Below are 19974 nucleotides of genomic sequence, written 5' to 3' on the forward strand. Positions count from 1 at the left end.
TCGGGATTGCACATTGTGGTTTCATAGGTGGGTGCTGCTGTCCTTGGGAAAGGTCTTGGCTTCCACAAGTGAGTCTGGAGTGTTTGTGATCTGGCAATGCTGGCCTCGGTGTTCTTGACTCGTTCTTGGCTCGGTGTCCTGCTGCCTCTTTGCCTGGTGTTAATGACTCTTGTGGACATGCACAATTAAAATATGTACATTGATGCACAGGCTCCAAAGCTGTTAATCAGCATAGTTATGGATGGTGAACCGAGAGCACAAAGTGTATTTATACCCAGCTCCCAGAACTGACACAAAGCATCTGTTCCTTCTGAAGGTATTGAAATGTTAGGTAGGAAAAGCTCCTGTTTGCTTCTGGGTGCTCTGAGGCTGGATGAGAACAGTGGAGTTTAAAATAAGCCCCTGCTGGTAATGACTCTCGATTACCAGGTTATCCTCTGCCAAGACAAGAAAAAATCATCATCGTCTTCACCTCTCTAAGGCATTTCTCACCTTGAGGAACACTGATGTATCTCACTCTCCGAGTGTGTGCACAGGCATCAGCGCAGAGGGTTTCCCAAACAAGCGTCTTGCTGGCCCAATGCAAGAAAGGAACCACGAAGTTTTTCCATTAAGGGCGTCTGGACCAATTTTTGAGGTAGAAAGGTTTCGGGATGTGGGTAGTCTTGAGTTCTCTTGACATCAGTGGTCTCCTAGCTGGGTCAGTTTTCAGAGTGTTCCCATATTTCTCATAAAGGTTAGTCATGTTTTGGATGCTTTTGGCCACATGAAATCTAAGGTCGTGGCAATTTCTGAGCTCAGTATGTATAAAGAGGGGGAATCAACTTTCAGGCGCTACCACACCGTGGCATCTGCACAGGAGACACGTACCCTGGATTTATGTGTATCCACTGTCTCAGACCAAGATCCAACTGTGGCACCGTTCCATGTTGAAAGGAAATCACAGCTTATAATATTCAACTGGTTTCTATAACCCCCACCCACCCCGGGTTTAATATTAGAACTATTCTTCACATTGAAACCGAAATAGTACAAAATATGGGCTTGCTGTAATTGTTGTTAGATTATGTGTCACCCTGATAAGATGTAACAAATATTTTCCTACCCAGCGGGGCCCGTTTCCCTGCGAGTAATGGATGGAGAAACTTCTCATAGTGTGCAGGCAATCAGTCGTAAAAACTTCACTTACAAGATTAATGCATTAAGTGCAACCTTTGTAGAAAATAGGAAGAAAAGAATTAAAATAATAGTTTGTTCTTTCACGTTTAATATTAATCAACAAACTTATTTGGTAGGAATGTTCCTTTCTGCACGTGCCTTCCCCCTTCAAGGGGCAGCTTTGTGTCAAATAAGTATTTCCATTCTTTTCAAAGCTTCTTCAGCAGCAGCAGCTGTATATGGTGCAGTGATTCTTCCAACAGAACCATTTTTATTGGTAATATGAAAGACTATTTTCATGGGCAGAGCTTTGACACCAATAAGTCTGCTGGACGTCACTTAATAGGCGAGATAAACATTCGCTCACCATTTAGCGTAGAAGGATTTTCCCTTTATATCACAGCTTTACGTCTTTCATAGACACTTAATGGTCACTAGAGAGATGGCACCTTGCAGGAGAGCTCTCGAGACCTGGGCACGGTCAGAGGTGAGGCAGGGGCTTATTTGCTGCTCTACAAGCATTAACATGCAGAATGGAAAAGTGAAGCCTTTCTTGTCACGAGCTGATTTGCACCAAGTTGAGGTTTTCAGCAGCAGAACCGAGGGTTTGAGAGGAGCACGTGGGGAGGTGGCAATGACCCCTGTGAGCACAGCCTGCACTTAGAATCATAGAATCACCAAGCTGGAAAAGACCCATTGGATCATCGAGTCCAACTGTTCCCATCAATCTCTAAACCATGTCCCTCAGCACCTCGTCCACCCGTCCCTTAAACACCTCCAGGGAAGGGGACTCAACCCCCTCCCTGGGCAGCCTCTGCCAGTGCCCAATGACCCTTTCCATGAAAAATTTTTTCCTAATGTTCAGCCTGAACCTCCCCTGGCAGAACTTGAGGCCATTCCCTCTGCTGCTGCCCATTGGGAGGGTTCTTGCTCCTCTCTGGTGATTGCTTGGTACCAGCCACCAATCTGCCATAGAGCAGTGGCTGGAGCTGGGTTGGCAGATGTAAAGATGGTTTTATGTGATGCTGTAATGAGTTATTTTTTAAAAAAATGCTCAGGGTTTGGGAAAAAAATGCCAATCTGGATTGATTGCTGCCGCTTTTTTCCCGTGTGCATTTTAAGGTCTTGTTTTTTTCCTGACGTGCACTTCCGTGCATACAGTGAGTCTCCAGTGACAGGTACCATCCGTCATGAAGTCAGCTACAGAACTCGGGGCGGATGGAACTTGCTGATTTTCAGTGTGGGGCACAGAGCTCACTTCTTCCTAGGTCTTTCCTTACTGTCTGAGGTCTGGTAGGCTGGCCGGCTTGAGTTTTACAGAGGATTGCTTGTTTTATTGCTTGTAAGAACAGCTATTTCTTCCCAGTTTTACACAGCTTGGATTTTTATAAAGAACACTTTGTATACGAAGAAATAATTGGTTTGCCAAAGGAGAAAACAGAGTTTTTGCCCTCTCCTGCTGATGGTAGACATGGGAACAGTGTCCGTAAGATCTCGATATTCTAGGAGGCACCACCCTTCACTGCCCCAGCAGGGCTTTTGCTGCTGTGTAAACAGATAGCAGTGAAAAGCCAATGCCATCAAATGTAGACTGGGACTCTGAACAACTCTAGTGTTCAGAATTATTTAGGGCTTATTCAAACTTCTTTATAAAATGGCTAGCTATTTCAGAAAACACAGAAGTGGTACTCATCTTCTTAACTACATACATCATTGCCAAGAAGGATTTTCAAGCTGCAACAGAAAAAAAGTTCAATTTTGACCATGCAGCAGCTTAATTCAGAGTCTCTCCCCATCGTACTGCAGCACTAAAGCAGAACGTTGCCAACCTGCTGCAGTAAAAGGAGATTTTAGAAGCACTGTGGAAATTAGTCCGATGCTGTAGTTCCAATCTTCATTCACTGGGCGTCAGTAGGAGAGAGGGGCTTTAGGTTTGAAAGCAGGATTGTTCCTTGGCCAAAAATATTCACAGATAAACCAAAAATCATTCAGTAAATCTCTCTGTCACTACTGTTCAGTTGCAGATGTAGAGAAAGGAGCAGATAGATTATTTAAAGTACAAAAGCTAATTAGGGCTGGCTGACAGAGTACTGAATTTTACTTTGAAGAATGGGACAGGCTTTTACATGACTAAGATGGTAGAAAGTGATCAAAACATTATTAAACCCAAACCATCCAGCTTCCTTACAGCTTTGCTCCCCCTGCCATAGCTCTCTCTGCTGTCCGGCCCATAGTTTGGGAGCTGAAAAATCATTAGCAGTTTCCACAAACAGAACGTCAGCACAAGGCAGAGAGTCTCTAGAGCATATGGGGTGAGGACAGAGGTTTTTGGCAGCTGGCTTCCTTCCCCCAGAAAGATGACGGATGCACTTACATGTTAGTTTTAGAAGGCAGAATTGTAGGATTTAACAGGGAAGCTTTGTTATATTTGATTCAGGGCATGTACATCTATTCTATATAAATATGTATGTTATGGTTTTGTTATCATTTTTGGTTCTCTAACTACCAGTAACACCTAAACAAAAACCTCTAAGGAAAGCAAAAAGAGAGGCACTTTTCACCTTTTTTGGTTTTGTCAAAAATCAAAAAGGTAATTCCCAGCGTCTGCCTCCTGTAACACTGCTTAGATTCTCTCACTGCAAGAAAGCGATGACTCTCTGAAAGATTCACGGAAGGTGCTGTAGCTGTACATTCCTTACTTCACAGAAAGATTCTCATTTAGAAAAGTGGATTAAAACTTTTCATGAGCTAAACCTATCAATTGATAACTTACTTCTCCAATTTGCATCTGCTAAAAAGGTTACTTAAAATGGGGCTAAGTTACTATTTCTTCCCTTCTGACCTTACTTAAATAAGCACAGTTTTTGGGGGTAAGTGTACATAAAGTGTTTTACAACACCAAAGGTTCTAATAAAGAATGTGAGGTTAGTCCCCTTATAAGGCACCTACACTTTGTTCCTAATTAAACAATTTACTTGGTTACCTAGATTTGTCTTTTGAGTTTACAAGGATCTTTGTCTTTAAATCATTTATCCTTGGAGTTCTGTGAAGCAATCTAGTACCCATGCTTTGCAAAACAAGAATGCGTACTTTGTGAACAAGAGATTTCATCTAAGTTCATAAAAAGTCTGTACAGAGCAGGATTTCAAACCCCAATTATTGCGTTATTCTTTTCACTATCCTTCTGCTAACTTTCATTTCTATACATGAATATTCATACATTTTTGTCTGCAATTTTTCTTCTGTTCCTGGGTGATCAAGAAAGAGGGGACAGAACATTGTGGAAAGAAAAGCTAACTGTGCTGGAAAGCAATTTTTATTTAATCTGCTTTAAGAAAACCCAAATAAAGGATATGTTACTCTGGAGGAATGGCTTTAAACAGGGCTAAGATAATTCCTATATTTCCTACTGCTGCATTGCCCAAAGAAGTCTTCAGAAAATAAAAACCAAGACTTACAAAAAAGTAAACACTTAAGGTCCCATTACTATTTCTTTCCTTTGCTGTAAACCTGCTTTTGTGTTGCTGATCCATTTTACTTGTATTTGGTTTTCTTAAGTCCAAGTGATTTTGACCGTTTGTTTTTGGCAGGTCAGCACCCAGGGCAAACACACACAAGCTTCTACTATTCTTGAAATATTTTATTATAAAGCACTTCAGACAAACTTTTGTTAAAAAAAAAAAAATTCTCATCTGTAAAATGAAACTATTTTAAAACAATATTCATAACGAAAATAGACTGTTCTTAAGCATCAACTTCAGTTAGAGATCTTCTGTAATTAAATCTATGGCTCTAAAGACAAAACCAATGGGTCAAGAGCTATTCGTTCCATATACACTCGTAAAAAGGAGACTGAGATGTTACAGAGACATAATGGAGCATCTTATTGTTGATAATGAAATAGGAACACTTGACAGCTAATACTGGGCTGACAAAGCAGTCCAACATTTAAATATCTTTCAGTCCCAAAAGAGAGAAACCATTAACATTTCTTATTCATTAAGTCAGCCCTGGGTACAGGTTAGAACCACTTCAAAGCATCTAACACAAGCTCTTCATTTCATGTACTTCTCCTGTTGATCTGCCAAGATTTTTGCTGAGGATTTGGCATCATAGAAAAGTTCATTTATTTCTTCAATATGCTCTTTCTCAATGCTGTCTTTCCCATTAATCTTGGCAAGCAGGTTAGCTGGGGTCAGTAACTGCACGGAATACCTGCGATCAAACAGAGATGGATGAATTTATTACAATTCAGTGCATCCCAGTGAACTGTGAGCAGTACAGGAAGTCTGTAAGATCCTCCAGCACATACATTCCCTAAAGCAGGAAAGAGGAGAACTACTGCTCCTTAATGTTAGCACTATTCTTAGTAGGCCCTGTTAATGTATAGAAGAGGTTTGTCTCACTTCCAGGAGACAACACTTCAGTGTTTTTAGAGCCAGTCATACTTACAAGAAAACCCAGCTATGCTCTGCCTACCTTAAGGTTGTCTTGGTGCCGATTTCCCCCAAATGGTTCAGAGCTTCTTCACTAATATTAATCCCTTCTGTCTGAGCACGAAGTTTTATGATCTGTTGGGAGGAACGAGTAAGTGAGGTACCAGCCCAAACAAGCAGCATGCTCTACTGTTTAGCTTGGTATCCAGGAGTTCTGTCAGCTTTGAGACAAGACATACTATAAAAAAAGATGCCGTGGAGAGTTATCCCAGTGTAACTCACCACTATACCAGAATTTGGAGAATTCTAGGTCTTTGAATAGGCAAATATAATGCTGAAAAACTGATTATCACAAAAGGCAGGTAAGGTAATACACCCAGACTACTACCCTTTCATGACAATTCTGCATGGTTAGCAAACTATGTCTAAAAATAAGGAGCAGAAAATGAGAACCTATTCATGAAAATTGAAAAAGTATGCAAGAAGTGAGTGTCAGCTGGAGTCCTGTGGACAGCTACACCCACTACGTACTGAATTTTGCAGCCTATCACAGTCACTATGCAGTGAAGCCCTCCAAAAAGCCTTGCAGAAAGCTACGCCTTTTCATTAGCAGCTCACAACACACTTTTTATTCAACTGACAAAAAGATAGTAAAATAAATCAAAAAGTTACTTTCTGTGATTCACCTATCCCTGCAAGAAGAAAATCACTAAGAAGAATCTAATCTTTCAAGAACAGTCTCGGGCTTGTACCAGTTTGAAGATCTTCACAAAGTTGGAGAACAAGATATCACCAATAAGCCTGAGCATATAAAGCTGTAACAAAAGTGGCACAAGTCTCTCGGTAGTCCGTATTACCAGCTGAGTGATAAGGGGCAGACTGGATAATGATGTTGTGTTGTAGCGCTGAGATAACTCTGGAACTGCAAGCCTCATATAATACAGGTATTTTTCACTTTGGCAGCTTTGTAAACAAGATATCAAGAAGAACTCGTTTAAATTAAAGCCATAAAAATGCGCTTGGGGAGTCAGGGTAGGGAACAGAGGAAAAGAGAGGGGCCTGAAATGGCAGGAAGTTGTGCTAAGATATTAATACTGACCATCAGCAACACTGCTGCAAATTGCAATTTCAAATTGAAGACTTTTTTTTTTCCCCTATCTTTTAGATCACTCAAACGTCACTTTCCATTCATTCAAATACTGCCATGTATTAATTAACTGGGCTGCTTTTACTGTCATCTGTACCATAATGCTTTAAAGCATCCTTTTAGGTACAAAAAACCATCCTGAGTGGCTCACGACAGCCATATGTGAAACACTCCTAAAACAAATGAAATGAAGCTTTGCCTCTACGCTGATATTCAATAAATACCTCTGCTTCACCCTTGGCACTTATCCAGCAGCAGGAGACTATTATCTTGTGACAACACTCTTCTCAATCGACACTATCTCTTAAATAATACAAAGAATTGACATGATAAACAGTAATGTCTTCTGCATTGTGTCACTTCACAGCATTGAGACGCTAATGAGGGGGATCTTTGACACTAGCATCATAAGGGCACCCAAGCATTATAATCGATACACAATACCGTGTGATGGCCCGACAGGAAAAGTTTCAGGCATTCTCTGCAACGCTTACTGTGCTTGCATTTCCAAACTCAACTAAGACCATGAAAATCCTCCCACTATTCAGGAGACAGTCCTAGTAAGGTTAAAGCTACCAGCACAGGGCATAGAGGCAAGAATGCCTTGCGTGACATTGCATTCGTCAATCCCTCTCATCTCTTACGTGGAGAAGCAGCCTAAAGTCTGGGACCAAAGGTCCTAAAATATGACATTTCATCTTACACCAACTGAAAAAGCACTACCTGCTGGAACCTGCAAACTCTACAGAAAGCACATCTCTGCAAGAGACAAGGTCAGCTAATGATTCAGGCTACTTCCTGCAAGTGAGACGCCACTAGAGATGCTCACCAAGACAACTCATCAGACAGAGAAATTGCATGCACAATTTTAACCAGCTTACTGTAAATGGTTACTAAAGCTACATGCATTTAGAAAGTGGTAAACTTTCTGGCACAAACCCTGGCGACCACAGTGTCGAACAGCTCCATGGTAACAGAATATGCAGAGACAGAGCAGTCATCCCAATGAGCTTGAACTCCAGGGACTTTGTTGAATTTCTCTTAAAGTGCTGTGCATACCTGCTTCATTTCTTGGGGGGTATAAAGCATGGTTCGGATAATCATCACTCTGTCCAGCAGGTCCAGTGGTATTCCATGAGGAGACACTACATCCTCTGTGCCTCTGAAGGAGAAACCAAATGGAAAGAGATCCGAGTTTCATATATTGCAGTTTTTTTCGTTACAAGATCTGCAGTGAATCCATGCTAACAGATCTCTATTTGCTTTACTTTTACAGGATAGTCTTCTTATGCATTTGCTAAGAGTGTTGCAATGTCCACCTTAAACATTTTTGAAGGGCTTATCACCTTCACTTCTAAGCAATGCAAACAGAGAAAGATTAATACCAGATGAGCCACTAGGAGGGAAAGGAATAGCTGCTTAGGCAGCTGATTTACATGAATTTGAAGAGTAGCAATCATTGCTAATGACAGCTTGTTTAGACATAATTAGACCTAAACCATAAATTAGTAGCAGAATTTAGGGAAGAATCTGAAAGAGAAGTGTGCTTTTACTGAATATGTAAAGAATGCAGTGTGTGGGTACAGAATATTGAAGTGGAGGCACGAATTGGAACGGAGATGAAAAAAGTTGGCAAGACCGAAGAATCCCCAAAACCCAGACCAACATAATAGAAAAGAATGAAGATTTGGAGAGGCTAAACTCTGATGCACTTAACAGCAAGAACAGGGAGCTTAAGTCTGATACAGTGAGGATAGCAAAGAGCAAAATAATACAGAAGAAGCATGAAACTGACATTAAAGGTTTGTAGCTGTGGTGCTTTTGTTGCCCCAAATGTGCAAGCAACAGATGTGTTGAGGTATCCAATGAGAAAGGTAATTGCCCCATCATGAAGCTCACAAGCAGTTCTTAAGCACTGATGCAGCTTGCACCCATGGAGGGGATTGTCACAGGTGTCAGTGTCAGAGACAAAAGCCTTCAAAGATTATAATTCTACTGATACAGCCAATTCAAATGCAAACTGAAAAAATCAACTTTAGACATCATACCTGATAACACAGTTTCCTCGATTGGAAGCAAAGATGACAATAGGGGAAATAGAAGATTCCAGTGCTCGGTGCAGGTATGTGAAACATTCGATATCCAGCATATGAACCTCATCTACAAACAGCACACCTGGGACTAGCTCTGCGATGCCTTGATCAATATATTTATTTACCACCTTATTTATCTCTCCTCGAAGTTTGTCTGAGAACAAAAAGAAAGTGTTAGTTGTCCTGCTAGTGTCTGTATAAATGGCTTAAAGCAAGTAAAACTCTCCTTGAATTTTTTTTCATGGTTTGGTATCTTACTGCTGCAGGGAAAATCTCTGTGATGCTGAAATTCTGTGGCATGCAGTCCTGTATTGGGGAGACATCTCTGCAACATAAGTATTTCTAAGCTGGACTTCTTGCACTTAGCTGGGATAGTCTGCCCCCTCATACGGCTTGAGAAAAACTGATTTTTGTGGGTCTGGGACAGAAGAAGTCAGTCAAACCTCAGCTTAAAACACGAAACTTCAGAAGTTTCCAAGCATGGCCAAAAAGAACATCACTGAAAGAATAAAATATTACTACCATATTTCAAGAAAGAAGTTGTGTTTAACAAAAAAAAACCCAGGGCCGTATAAATTTCTGTGAACATATGGACTTTGATCTAAATTTAGATAGCCACTTACGGAAACATAATTTCTTCCAAAACCAAAAACCTTTTTTTCTCCAATGCTCTGTAGGTAGGAAGAGCAGTATTGCACTTAGAGCATCAAGTCAATAGACTCGGGCTATAGGAGTGTCTAAACCTAAACCGAGGTTGGAGTCCTTAGAAGCCATTTTTTCTAGCCACTGAAATTCAGCATTGCTGCTTCACGTACAAATGCGCACTAACAATGGGTTTTAGACATTATGTTGTTGTTGTTCAGTTCAGATCTTTGTCGAAAGTGTGAACCTGCTGCTCTGGTAGGAAGTTGGGGATGGCACTAGTGTTCTGACCTCTTTCTCCCCAGGAAGATGGGAGGAGAGCACAGTATATATTTTATCACTGTATGTGCGAACCAATAACCTGTTGTACCATTTCCAGCCACTGCAATTCTAGCAGCTGTTTCACTGCTTTTTGGAATCTGAATATTTACAAAAATGAGTAACTCTATTTTTAATCTTTTTCTAACCGGCAGACACGTATGTTATGTTGGTCTGAAAATACTGTGTAGGATTCATACCAGTAATTTCAGTTTTCTTAGGCTTCATCAATTGTCCCATCATAGAAAGGATGTCCTGCCCACCCTAGGAAAAGAAAGTGACAGATCAGCTGTGAGGCCTTGTAATAAACACATACCTTTGGAATTTTATAAGCCAGGAGTTGGTTAAAGAAGTTATTTCCTGCAGTTAACTTGATACTTTATATCAGCAGTCATTGATAAATCCCTCAAAGGTGAGGTAACTTCACCACAGCAGTATTCTAAACAATCTTTGACCTGACTACTTGCCCTTTCTTTACTCTTGTTCATTTGAAGAAGATAAAAACCCCAAATGAGATATCCCCTTTTTAAAAAAAAAGGTCACAGAGAGTTAATAAGGCCTGACATTGTCAGGGAAAACAGATTTGGATTTTTTGAAATGGACTAGGTTAAGGTGATTTAGGACAGACTCAACTTTCGCCATTCCTTAATTATTATAGTAACCATTGCATCCAGGTCAAATGAAGTCTTCACAGAAAAATTATCTGTTGAGTCAGATACCTGAGGTCGAGCATTGGCCACATCCAAGTCATGCAGGGTGACATCCTGAATAATTTCCTTTTTCTTGTGCACATCACCCTTTGGCAAAGGAACATACTCTTCAGCTTCAAGGTCAAATTCCGTAGCATAGATATCACACCTGCCTTGCCTCTGAGGAAAAGAAAAGGAGAGAAACCCAGGTATAGAATTAGTTTCAGTGCCAAAACCTTGAGTGACACGAACTTGATAAAGATAAAGGGCTTAGTTCACAATTCCAGTCCTGACAAGCTTCAGCTGACAATTCAGACATCCCACTCCCTGCTTAGCAACAGGCATGCCCTATCTACTGATCAAAGCTCAAAAACTCTGTTGAAAAACACCTGATATTTTCAGTGGTAAGAGTATTCCACAGCTCTCTCCTTCTTTTAACCGTATGCAATTCTCGCTAAAGGACAAATCCAGCAGATTAACTAGAGATTGGGAGAACTGTTCAAGACTCCTTTGTAGGTGGGTGATTTATTATATGATACAAAATATTATGCTCATCCATTAAACAGCAAGTATCGCTGTACACTACTTTCTAAATCAGATATGAAAAGAATGCTAACTAATGCAGTATTCCCTTCTACACGTATATATCTTGTGCAGAAAATACCAGAGCGATAAAAGAAAGATTAAATACAGTGCACATGTCAGCCTAAAAATGACTAAAGTCGCTTGGTTCTTCCCCCTTCCCTTGAAGACATCTCGATCTCACTGAAAAGAAAACTCATCCAGACAGCATCAGTGATAGCTTCCTTGCCAGATGACCTTAATTGTGAACCGGATGAACATGTTCTTTCAGTGCAAGAGAGAATTTTCTCTCCAGATAAGGAAAACACTGAGCTCTCTTAAAAACTTCCATGTAACCATTTCACATCAGTTAAGGTTAATGCATCAGTGAGCCTTCTGACAAAGGCAGAGAAAGGTCTAAGAATGCATACACTTGCATAAGTGTAGAACTTTTCTGTTACCTTGACAGCGCCACTGTTTGCTTCAATATAAATAACATCACCAGTTTCCACTCGCTCCTTCTGCAAGCTTTCAAATATGCTTGGGTCCAGCTGGAGGAAAGCAAACGTCACAGTTGGTCAAACAGTTCCATATTGTTATGTTAATCAAGGTAAAGAAATTTAGTCTAAAGCTCACTCCCATCAGACAAAATTAAACTGCAACTTCCCCCAGCAATACCTCTAGGTGTTTATAAAGCTGCAACACTTTGAGTAGCGATAGAAGAAGATGCACAGAACTTACTTTAACAAAAATATCTGCTGTCTGAAGGAAGTAATGGTAAGTGCCAGAAACATAATGATAATTATACCAGTCACTACCACAAAATATGTGTAATGTGACAATACATTCATAGCTAGGAAACAGCCCTTCTCTTGCCTTCTAGCAAAACTTTTGTAAGAAAATCTGGCTATAGCATTGAATTGTGCTACTTGATTTCTTGAGTCTTTATCCTCTGTGAAGCTGTGCAAGGGGCAGTGGATATGGAATATAATACATGCTTTTGTTTCTCTCAATACATGTCTATTCACTTTTGCTCCGCATTTTCTTGTTTGCAGAGTGAACAAATGCAAAATGATATTTAGCAACAGAGACAGCTTTCAGTTCTCTTCTATGCTATCTGACAGGAAAATTGAACAACACGGGCAAAGACTTGTACAAGAAAACAAAGGGAAAGTGGGTCTGAGCTGGCAATGTACCAGCTCAATTTCCAGTTCAAATTAAAAAATCACTAAATCATAGCTCCCCACATAGAAAGAAGGGATATGACAGGAAAAACAATCTCTGCCACTGCAGGCAAGATTTCCTCAAACCATCCTCAAGAATTTGAGGATCAGGGAAAAAAAAGCAAACACGACCTTTCTTGTATGTTTGCAACATGAATTTATAGTCAGGATCAGTATATCATAGACTGGGACAGATCATAGTGCAGACTCTCAATTCAGCCCGTTTTTCTGCGGTACTAGCAATGCTGTAGAACCACACCAGGATCTCTTCCTGTTTAGACTTGCCTTTAACTCATTGAAGACAAAACTGTGTGCAGCCAAACTGAAAAATAACAGGGGGTGATAACTGAGAGAAAGGTTTATGCCCAATTTTTAAGAAACAAGCCTAACACCTAAATATTCTGCTTAAAGCAGATAAACATACATGCTCATGAGCAGGATAAAGTTATCTAGCAAAAGAAAACAGCCTCCTGGCATCCCCAGTCTACAGAGATGGGGATCCAGGGCTTGAAATGGAAATAAGCTGGTAAAAATAGAAGATGCGGAACTGAAACACTTAAAAGAAATTTTTGAGACTGTACCACGCATACCTTCAGCTGTTTAGTACCCTTTGCAGTTTTGAGTCCTATAATTACATGGCTGATGGTTTTGCCATATCCCCCCATAGGATTTTCAGTCTCACATGGAGTTAGTTCCGTGACTTCTCCTTCATAAACCTCCTTGGTTTCTTTAATCCTCAACCCTGCAATAAACATTTTAGAATAGTTTCACATATCCATATCCATACACCCTCAGTCTGCTGTGTTACTGTCAGGAGAACGTAACATATTATTAGGCTATATTACATTTAATGGTATTTTTTTACTTTTACAAGTAGAAAGATAAACTTTGTTCTCTTCTTCAGTATTAAGTGAGAACAGTCATGCTGTGTCATCAGAGCAAAAGGTCGGCAAAAGTTCTGATCTGCAAAATAGTTTAATAAACTAAGAAATAATTTTCTTTGTCTATTTTTGAAGCAAATGCCAGTACCATCTCTTTTCCCTTGCCCAAAAATGTATTTGCTTGTTTTGTTCCCCTAGGCTGAACTCAGAGAAACAGTTCATCTTCTGAAACTAAAGATTAGTGACAGTAATATAACTGCAAGTTTTACACAGTTTTTGTACCCTTAGAAAAGGCCTGCAAAGTAAAGGAAAAGACAGGAGGAAAAAAAAAAGGAACTTCATAAAAAAACTTTCAATTTCAGCATCTGAGTTTTAGCAACTAAAAATAACATAAATTGATTAACAGGTATTGTGTTAGAACCTCATAAAAGAAGGAAAAGGTTAATGTATCATTTAAAATATTTTTCAAGTTAATAGCAGAAAGTGAGCTAGATAAAATTTAGCATAATCTGCTATAGCGCAAATACAAAACTATTTCAAAATGGCATCCTTACTTTGATAGTTTTCAGACAGCTAAGCAATAATCACAGTGTATGGGTATCTTCTATTCTAGTCACAACTATTGTAATTAACTAAGTTATTTTAAATTGATGAATAATATAAAGCTGAAGAGTTTTACAGTTAGACTGTTCCAAAGAAAAAACACTACCATCACCACCATCAATACAATTATGCAGACATTCTAACTACATAAAAGTTCAAAGAACCCACATCTGAAGAGACTCCATGAAGTATTTTATGAGACACACATGCCATACCAAAAATAATGAATAGGCTGTAACAAGATATAAGGAAGTCATCCTGCCCAGTCTGAGGCTATTAGGACTTTATAAAACTTTCCTTGTTCCATAACTTTTCATTTTGCTTTGAAATAGATCAGACACTTCACTAGTAATCTTGAGTTGCTGATAGGGAAATATAAAGAAGGGACAAATATGAGTCTGTCTCCCTCTACTGGACCCAAATTAAGACTAGGATTTGAAATGTGAGAAGTAGGTTTATTGTGGATAACGTGATAATTTCTTGGAGAGAAACATAATTTTCTCTTATTTAGCACTACATAGAGTTCTAAAAAGTTAATTTCAGCAAATCTTTTTAAATGGTTTTCAGGTATGCCAAAACATCAGACAAAATTAATGAACCTTTGGGCTATAAAACTGACCTAGACCAGGCTGCATCACAGAGGGGATGTGCAAGGAACATGATGCAATATGGGAGCCGCTAGTGCTGAGAGGTGGACATTCATAGAATTATAGAATGGTTTTGGTTGGAAGGGACCTTAAAGACCATCTAATTCCAACTCCCTGGCATGGGCAGGGACACCTCCCACTAGGTTAGGCTGCTCAAAGCCCCATCCAACCTGGCCTTGAACACCTCCAGGGACAGGGCAGCCACAGCTTCCCTGGGCAACCTGTTCCAGTGCCTCCCCACCCTCGTTGTGAAGAAACCCTCACTGCATTAACATCCCTGATAATTTTTATAAATTGAGGTGGCTAAACCCTCTGAAAGTACAATATGAGCAATAGATTACATATATGTAAGGAATCATACAACACTCTCCTCCACAAAAAAAAGGCTAGATGAGTACTTTAGGTACTGGTTGACACGTGAGCTGAAGGCTCCCTGCACCTGGTCACACCTGACACTGCACTGTGCACACAAAACAGTTTTTTTTTAAAGAAAAAGGAAAAAAAAAGAACCAAACACTTGTAAATTATTTATTTACCATGCAGGGAAGCTAAAACATAACTGAGATTTAAATATGACTGGAAAACATTCCACTATGAGAAATAGTAGTCACCAGTCCTTTAGAATATCTCAGGAGACCCTCTTGGTTTTTTTTTTACTGATAAAAATATTCAATAAGGGTTGTGTTATAAAAATGTGACATGGAATTCAACAGAAAGGAATAAAAGAAGTTCCATCTTTCATTAACACCAATATTTGTTTAGAAGTGTCTCTCTGTTGATGTTCAGGGAATGCAGGGAACTAACAATGTAGCTGGCTGTTAAACCTGAGAGAGTTAAAGTAGGGCTGTCTCTAGAAATGACAACATGGATGGCATAAATTTCATCTGTGGGTTCAGGTTTCCAATTCTCTGACAGGGAACTTCATCACATCAAGGAAATATTGTAGACTACCCAATCTCTGGCTTCCCTCCCCCAGGCCCTGCCAGATTCATGGTAACCAGAAGAACAGCAGCTACTGAGAGCTGCTTTCTTGTAAAAGGCAATGGAATACTTTTGTTTCATTGCAGAACTGAGAGACTTCCTCACCTTACTGCCACCAAATACTGAGATGAAGTCCAAGGGGAAACACGGTACAGAGACCAGGGAAATTAACTGTTAATGTGTTCAGCACCAAAATCAGTTTAAGCTATCTTTAGACAATCCTCATACAAACGAGGGCCACTTCTAACTGCATTTACCAGCTGTCAGCAGCAATTATAAAAGAGATTTCAGATACTCATCAAGGTAGTGTTGCAAATTTCACCCATTTACATCAGGCTTGTAAAAGCACTCCAGAACTGAAGAAGACATTAAAGTGTCTATTTTGTTGGCATGGAACTTCCTTTCTGCTTGCTGGGATATCAAGTCAGGCTAACACTGCCATTTGGGAGTCCCTGATTCAGACAGTTCACTTAGTAGGGTGAAGTCACTAAAATAAAAAAGCAGAGAGCATTCTTCTGTCTATAAGTAGTTCTACTAATGTAAGAAACTAAAAATTATTTTTCTTTCAGCTTTACTCAGAGTCATAGGCAAAAACAGGAGATGAACCTGAAGGATGAGAGAAGAATCTGGGGAAGGAGAATAAACCATAATATAATTCAATTATGGCTTTTTTAAACAGAAAACCTGATGCCACTAGGTGTGGAAGAGATTCACCAAATTAAGATCAGAACTGAAGAGAAGAACATAGTATAATCTGAAAACCACCATGACCACTGAAAATATTTTCCTTTTTACATGACTGGGAAAAGCAAAATAACTATCATATGAATACTTCATTACTCTGTTTTTCTGAAACTTACCAATTGCACGCCTGAAGTTTTCCATGAGAACTTCTGTTTTCTTGATCTCAGTGGAATATACCTCACTTCCAACCATAGGGCAAAAGGGAACTTTACTTCCTAGCTCCTGAGCAATAGCTAAAGCCAAAGCAGTCTTTAGGGAAAAGAGAAAACCCACACATTAATTTTTATGAGAATTACAAATGATTCTTTTAGAAGAAAATTAACTTTTCTTGTCATTTCAGCTTTCATATATCAACTATCAAACGAATGTCAAAACTACTCTTTCTGATATACATACCTCACATATAACAACCCTCCTCCCCCCAGACAAGTTAATCGCATGTAAAGTGACTTTTATCAAAGACTTATAAAACACCTTGAGGAAAGAGTACCGGGCGTTTGAATTTTTCATCTGATACAAATGCAAAAAGCCTTGAATAGCACAGGAAAAAAAAATGCAAAAACTATTTAGGCTTGTAATAGATATTTAATTTCTAAAACTATTCTCCAGACACCACATAACCTATGAGTTTGGTATCCAGCTAAGAGGTAGTTTAACGCCAATGATGCCTAACATATGACTGGAAACTGCCAATGTTGATGACATGGCAAAACCCAAAATATAAGACATGAAACCATGCCAAACCATTGAGAGGAAAAAACTTATATAGCAGCTACCCTAAAATGGTTTTGACAAGAAATTAAAAAAAAATAGATTTGGGAATACTTATTTCATATCAAATAAGAAAAATAATACCTTGCCAGTACCAGGTGGTCCTGCCAAGAGCACAGCTCTGCCAGCCATTTTCTTGCTTTTGATTAGTTCCACTATAACCCCACAAGCCTAGAAGTCAAATAAGCATTTACACTATTAACACAAGTATTGCTAAAATATCTTTCCTTCCAATATTACAGAAAGTGTTTAGTAATACCAGGTTTTGCGAGCCCACTAAAAATAAAGATGATTTCAATTTCATGCACACAAAAAGGGGGGCAAGATAAAAAAAAACCTACTTTCTACAAACATTTTACTTGACAGGCATTAAGTCAAAGCCCAAACACAGACAGCAAAACTCGATCTAAGAGCACAGACTCGTTTCCCCCTCCTGGAGTTACATACGCATAGAAAGGTTCACAAACATGATACCTAAAATGCCAGCAAATAAACTTTCTAAGACTCATTTTGGAGTTTTAGAAAGCAAGCAGCCTTTATCTGGGCTGGGCAACACAAGGGAGCGACCTTCATCAATCGTGTGCAGCAAGACAAGAGCTGGGGACAGAATCTTTCCCACCTACATGCATATGTACAAGTTTTCCCAGAAATCTTATGCATATTCTATTAATTTCCAAGGTCTAATTTTAATGTTACTACGAACTTCATAACAGTCAAACATCTTGATAATTTGGAGCTTTGGCTCCACCTCTGTCTGACCTTGCATTTGAGACAGAGAGAGAATGCAAACAGATGTTACTGCAGAAGGACACATTTGTTCAGCACAGATCACAGTGAACACAAGATGTTATCATCTCCAAAGAATGAAGTGTCTAAGAAACACTGCTTGAAAGAAAACACGCTATCAGAGGAACTTCCTGTTTAATTTTAAAAATATACAATCACTTCGATGAAACTTAATGCTACTTTAACTTAAAAGCTATCCCATGTTTCATAATAGCTATTTAGTTAGGAATTTTTGACTCTAACAAATATAAGCTATCCTTTAAATAACTCTTCTTGTATCAAACAAAGCAGGTTATCCTGCGGTGCCTGCAGGGCAGATCAGCTGAAGCACCGCGCTGAAATCACAGCCCCAGTCACCACTTGCACCAAATGAAGAGCCTGCCCAGGGAGGTGCTGGAGCCTGCATCCCTGGAGGTATTTAAAAGAGATCATAGAATCATCAGGTTGGAAAAGACCCACTGGATCACGAGTCCAACCATTCCTATGAAACACTAAACCATGCCCCTCAGCACCTCATCCACCCATCCCTTAAACCCCTCCAGGGAAGGTGACCCAACCACCTCCCTGGGCAGCCTCTGCCAGTGCCTAATGACCCTTTCTGTGAAATATTTTTTTCCTGATGTCCAGCCTAAATCTCCCCTGGCGGAGCTTCAGGCCATTCCCTCTCGTGCTGTCCCCTGTCACTTGGGAGAAGAGCCCAGCTCCCTCCTCTCCACAACCTCCTCTCAGGTAGTTGTAGAGAGCAATGAGGTCTCCCCTCAGCCTCCTCTTCTCCAGGCTAAACACCCCCAGACGCGGTTTAGAGGCAGACAGGAATGGTTGGACTCGATGATCTAAGAGGCCTTTTCCAACCTAGCGATTCTATGAAATCTCTCGATGCGAGCAGCTTCCGTTGCTTTTGTTTCTTCTCCCAAGCGCCGGTGCCCGAGACCCGCCCGCTAACGCGCCGGCAGCGCGGCGAGCCCGGGGCCGAGGCTCCAGCGGCCTCCGCTCACCTCCCGCGCGTTCTCCTGCCCCACCAGCCCGGCCCCCGCCGGCTTGGCCGTGCCGCTCTCGTCCAGCCCCAGCCCTTTGACATGGCTGTGGGCGGCGATGCGCTGCGTCTTCGAGGTGCTCTTCACCTCCTCGATCTTCATGGCGGGGCAGAACCGTCCCCAAGCGCCCGCGCTCGCCACACGCGGCCCGCGCGTTACCAAGGCTCCCGGCGCGCCGCCGCCCGGGCCCGCCCCGCCGCCCCATTGGCCCCCGCGCCGCGCGCCCCGCGCCCATTGGCCCCCGCCGCCGGCAATCACCCGCGGGGGCACCCGCCTTTAGGGCCCGGCCGCTCGCTTCCGGGTGCGGCGTCTTTAAACGGCCCGGCCGGGTGCGGCTGCTGCGGGGGATTGGGCTGAGGTTTTGCTGGGCCGCCGAAGCAAAGCAGGAGCTGGGCGGCGAGCACAGACACTCCTGCAATCATAGAATCAAGGAATGGTCTGAGTTAAAAGGGACCTGAAAGCCCATCCAGTTCCATCCCGGCATCTGAGCTCATGGTTCCAAGAGCGTGTGAAAACAAGGGCAGCCAGTACAGCGCTTCTTAGCTGGATACTGTTCGAAGGAAAGAGATGCAGCAGCAAGGCAGGGTGCATCTCCCGCAGTGGAGTCGGTTAGTCTCAAAGGCAGCAATGCTGAAGCACAACAATTTAAAGTCATCTGCTCAAGGTCGTTAAGGAGAGGTACAGAACCCATCAGCTGCACTTCCACAGTTCATAGTTTAAATTGAATCTGTGATTGCCCAGAGACTCCAATCACTGACCTCCAGCATCCCTGTGGCGGTTCCAGTTTGTTCAGGAGATGAATGATAGAATGGTTTGGGTTGGAAGGGACCTTAAAGCCCATCCAGTTTGACCCCCTGCCCCAGGCAGGGACACCTCCCACTGGATCAGGTTGCTCCAAGCCCCATCCAACCTGGACTTGAACACCTCCAGGGATGGGGCAGCCAGGACTTCTCTGGGCAACCTGGGCCAGTGCCTCACCACTGTCATTGTGAAGAATTTCTTCCTAGTGTCTAATCTAAATTTCCCCACTTCCAATTTAAAGCCATTCCCCCTCATTCTGTCACTCCATGCCCTTGTAAAAACACCTTCCCCAGCTTCCCTACGGCCCCTTCAGGTACTGGAAGGCCACTATAAAGTGTCCCCAGAGCCTTCTCTTCTCCAGGCTGAACAACCCCAACTCTCTGGTGGACAAAGGTAGCTTGTTCTCACCCCTACATCTACATGATGCTTTCTGCCCTCACTGAGTCTGGTTTGGGGCTG

At 41.3% G+C, this 19974-nt stretch overlaps 1 protein-coding gene across 1 annotated transcript; it reads right to left on the reverse strand.

Moving 5' to 3' along the window:
- Window positions 1-4783: 4783 nt before the first annotated feature.
- Window positions 4784-18899, reverse strand: RUVBL1 (RuvB like AAA ATPase 1). The gene is made up of 11 exons (XM_069866225.1): window positions 18676-18899; window positions 16979-17065; window positions 16240-16372; window positions 12858-13009; window positions 11506-11595; window positions 10514-10663; window positions 9995-10058; window positions 8790-8988; window positions 7801-7903; window positions 5638-5729; window positions 4784-5373 (listed from the first exon to the last, which is right to left on the reverse strand). The coding sequence occupies exons 1-11, from the start codon at window positions 18814-18816 to the stop codon at window positions 5214-5216; spliced, it is 1371 nt and encodes a 456-aa protein (XP_069722326.1). The 5' UTR covers window positions 18817-18899; the 3' UTR covers window positions 4784-5213.
- Between the last annotated feature and the right edge of the window lie 1075 nt (window positions 18900-19974).

The sequence above is a fragment of the Phaenicophaeus curvirostris genome, chromosome 11 (assembly GCF_032191515.1).
Source record: "Phaenicophaeus curvirostris isolate KB17595 chromosome 11, BPBGC_Pcur_1.0, whole genome shotgun sequence".
In the NCBI taxonomy this organism is placed as follows: Eukaryota; Metazoa; Chordata; class Aves; order Cuculiformes; family Cuculidae; genus Phaenicophaeus; species Phaenicophaeus curvirostris.

What these genes read in the sequence shown, in the direction of transcription:
- RUVBL1 (XM_069866225.1), bottom strand. Translation starts at nt 18,816, where the DNA reads ATGAAGATCGAGGAGGTGAAGAGCACCTCGAAGACGCAGCGCATCGCC. An exon ending in GACCACCTGGTACTGGCAAG is followed by an intron (nt 16,373 to 16,978) that starts GTATTATTTTTC and finishes TTTTCCCTAAAG; the next exon opens with ACTGCTTTGGCTTTAGCTAT. An exon ending in CCCCCCAAGAAATGAAGCAG is followed by an intron (nt 5,730 to 7,800) that starts GTATGCACAGCA and finishes TCCTCCCAACAG; the next exon opens with ATCATAAAACTTCGTGCTCA.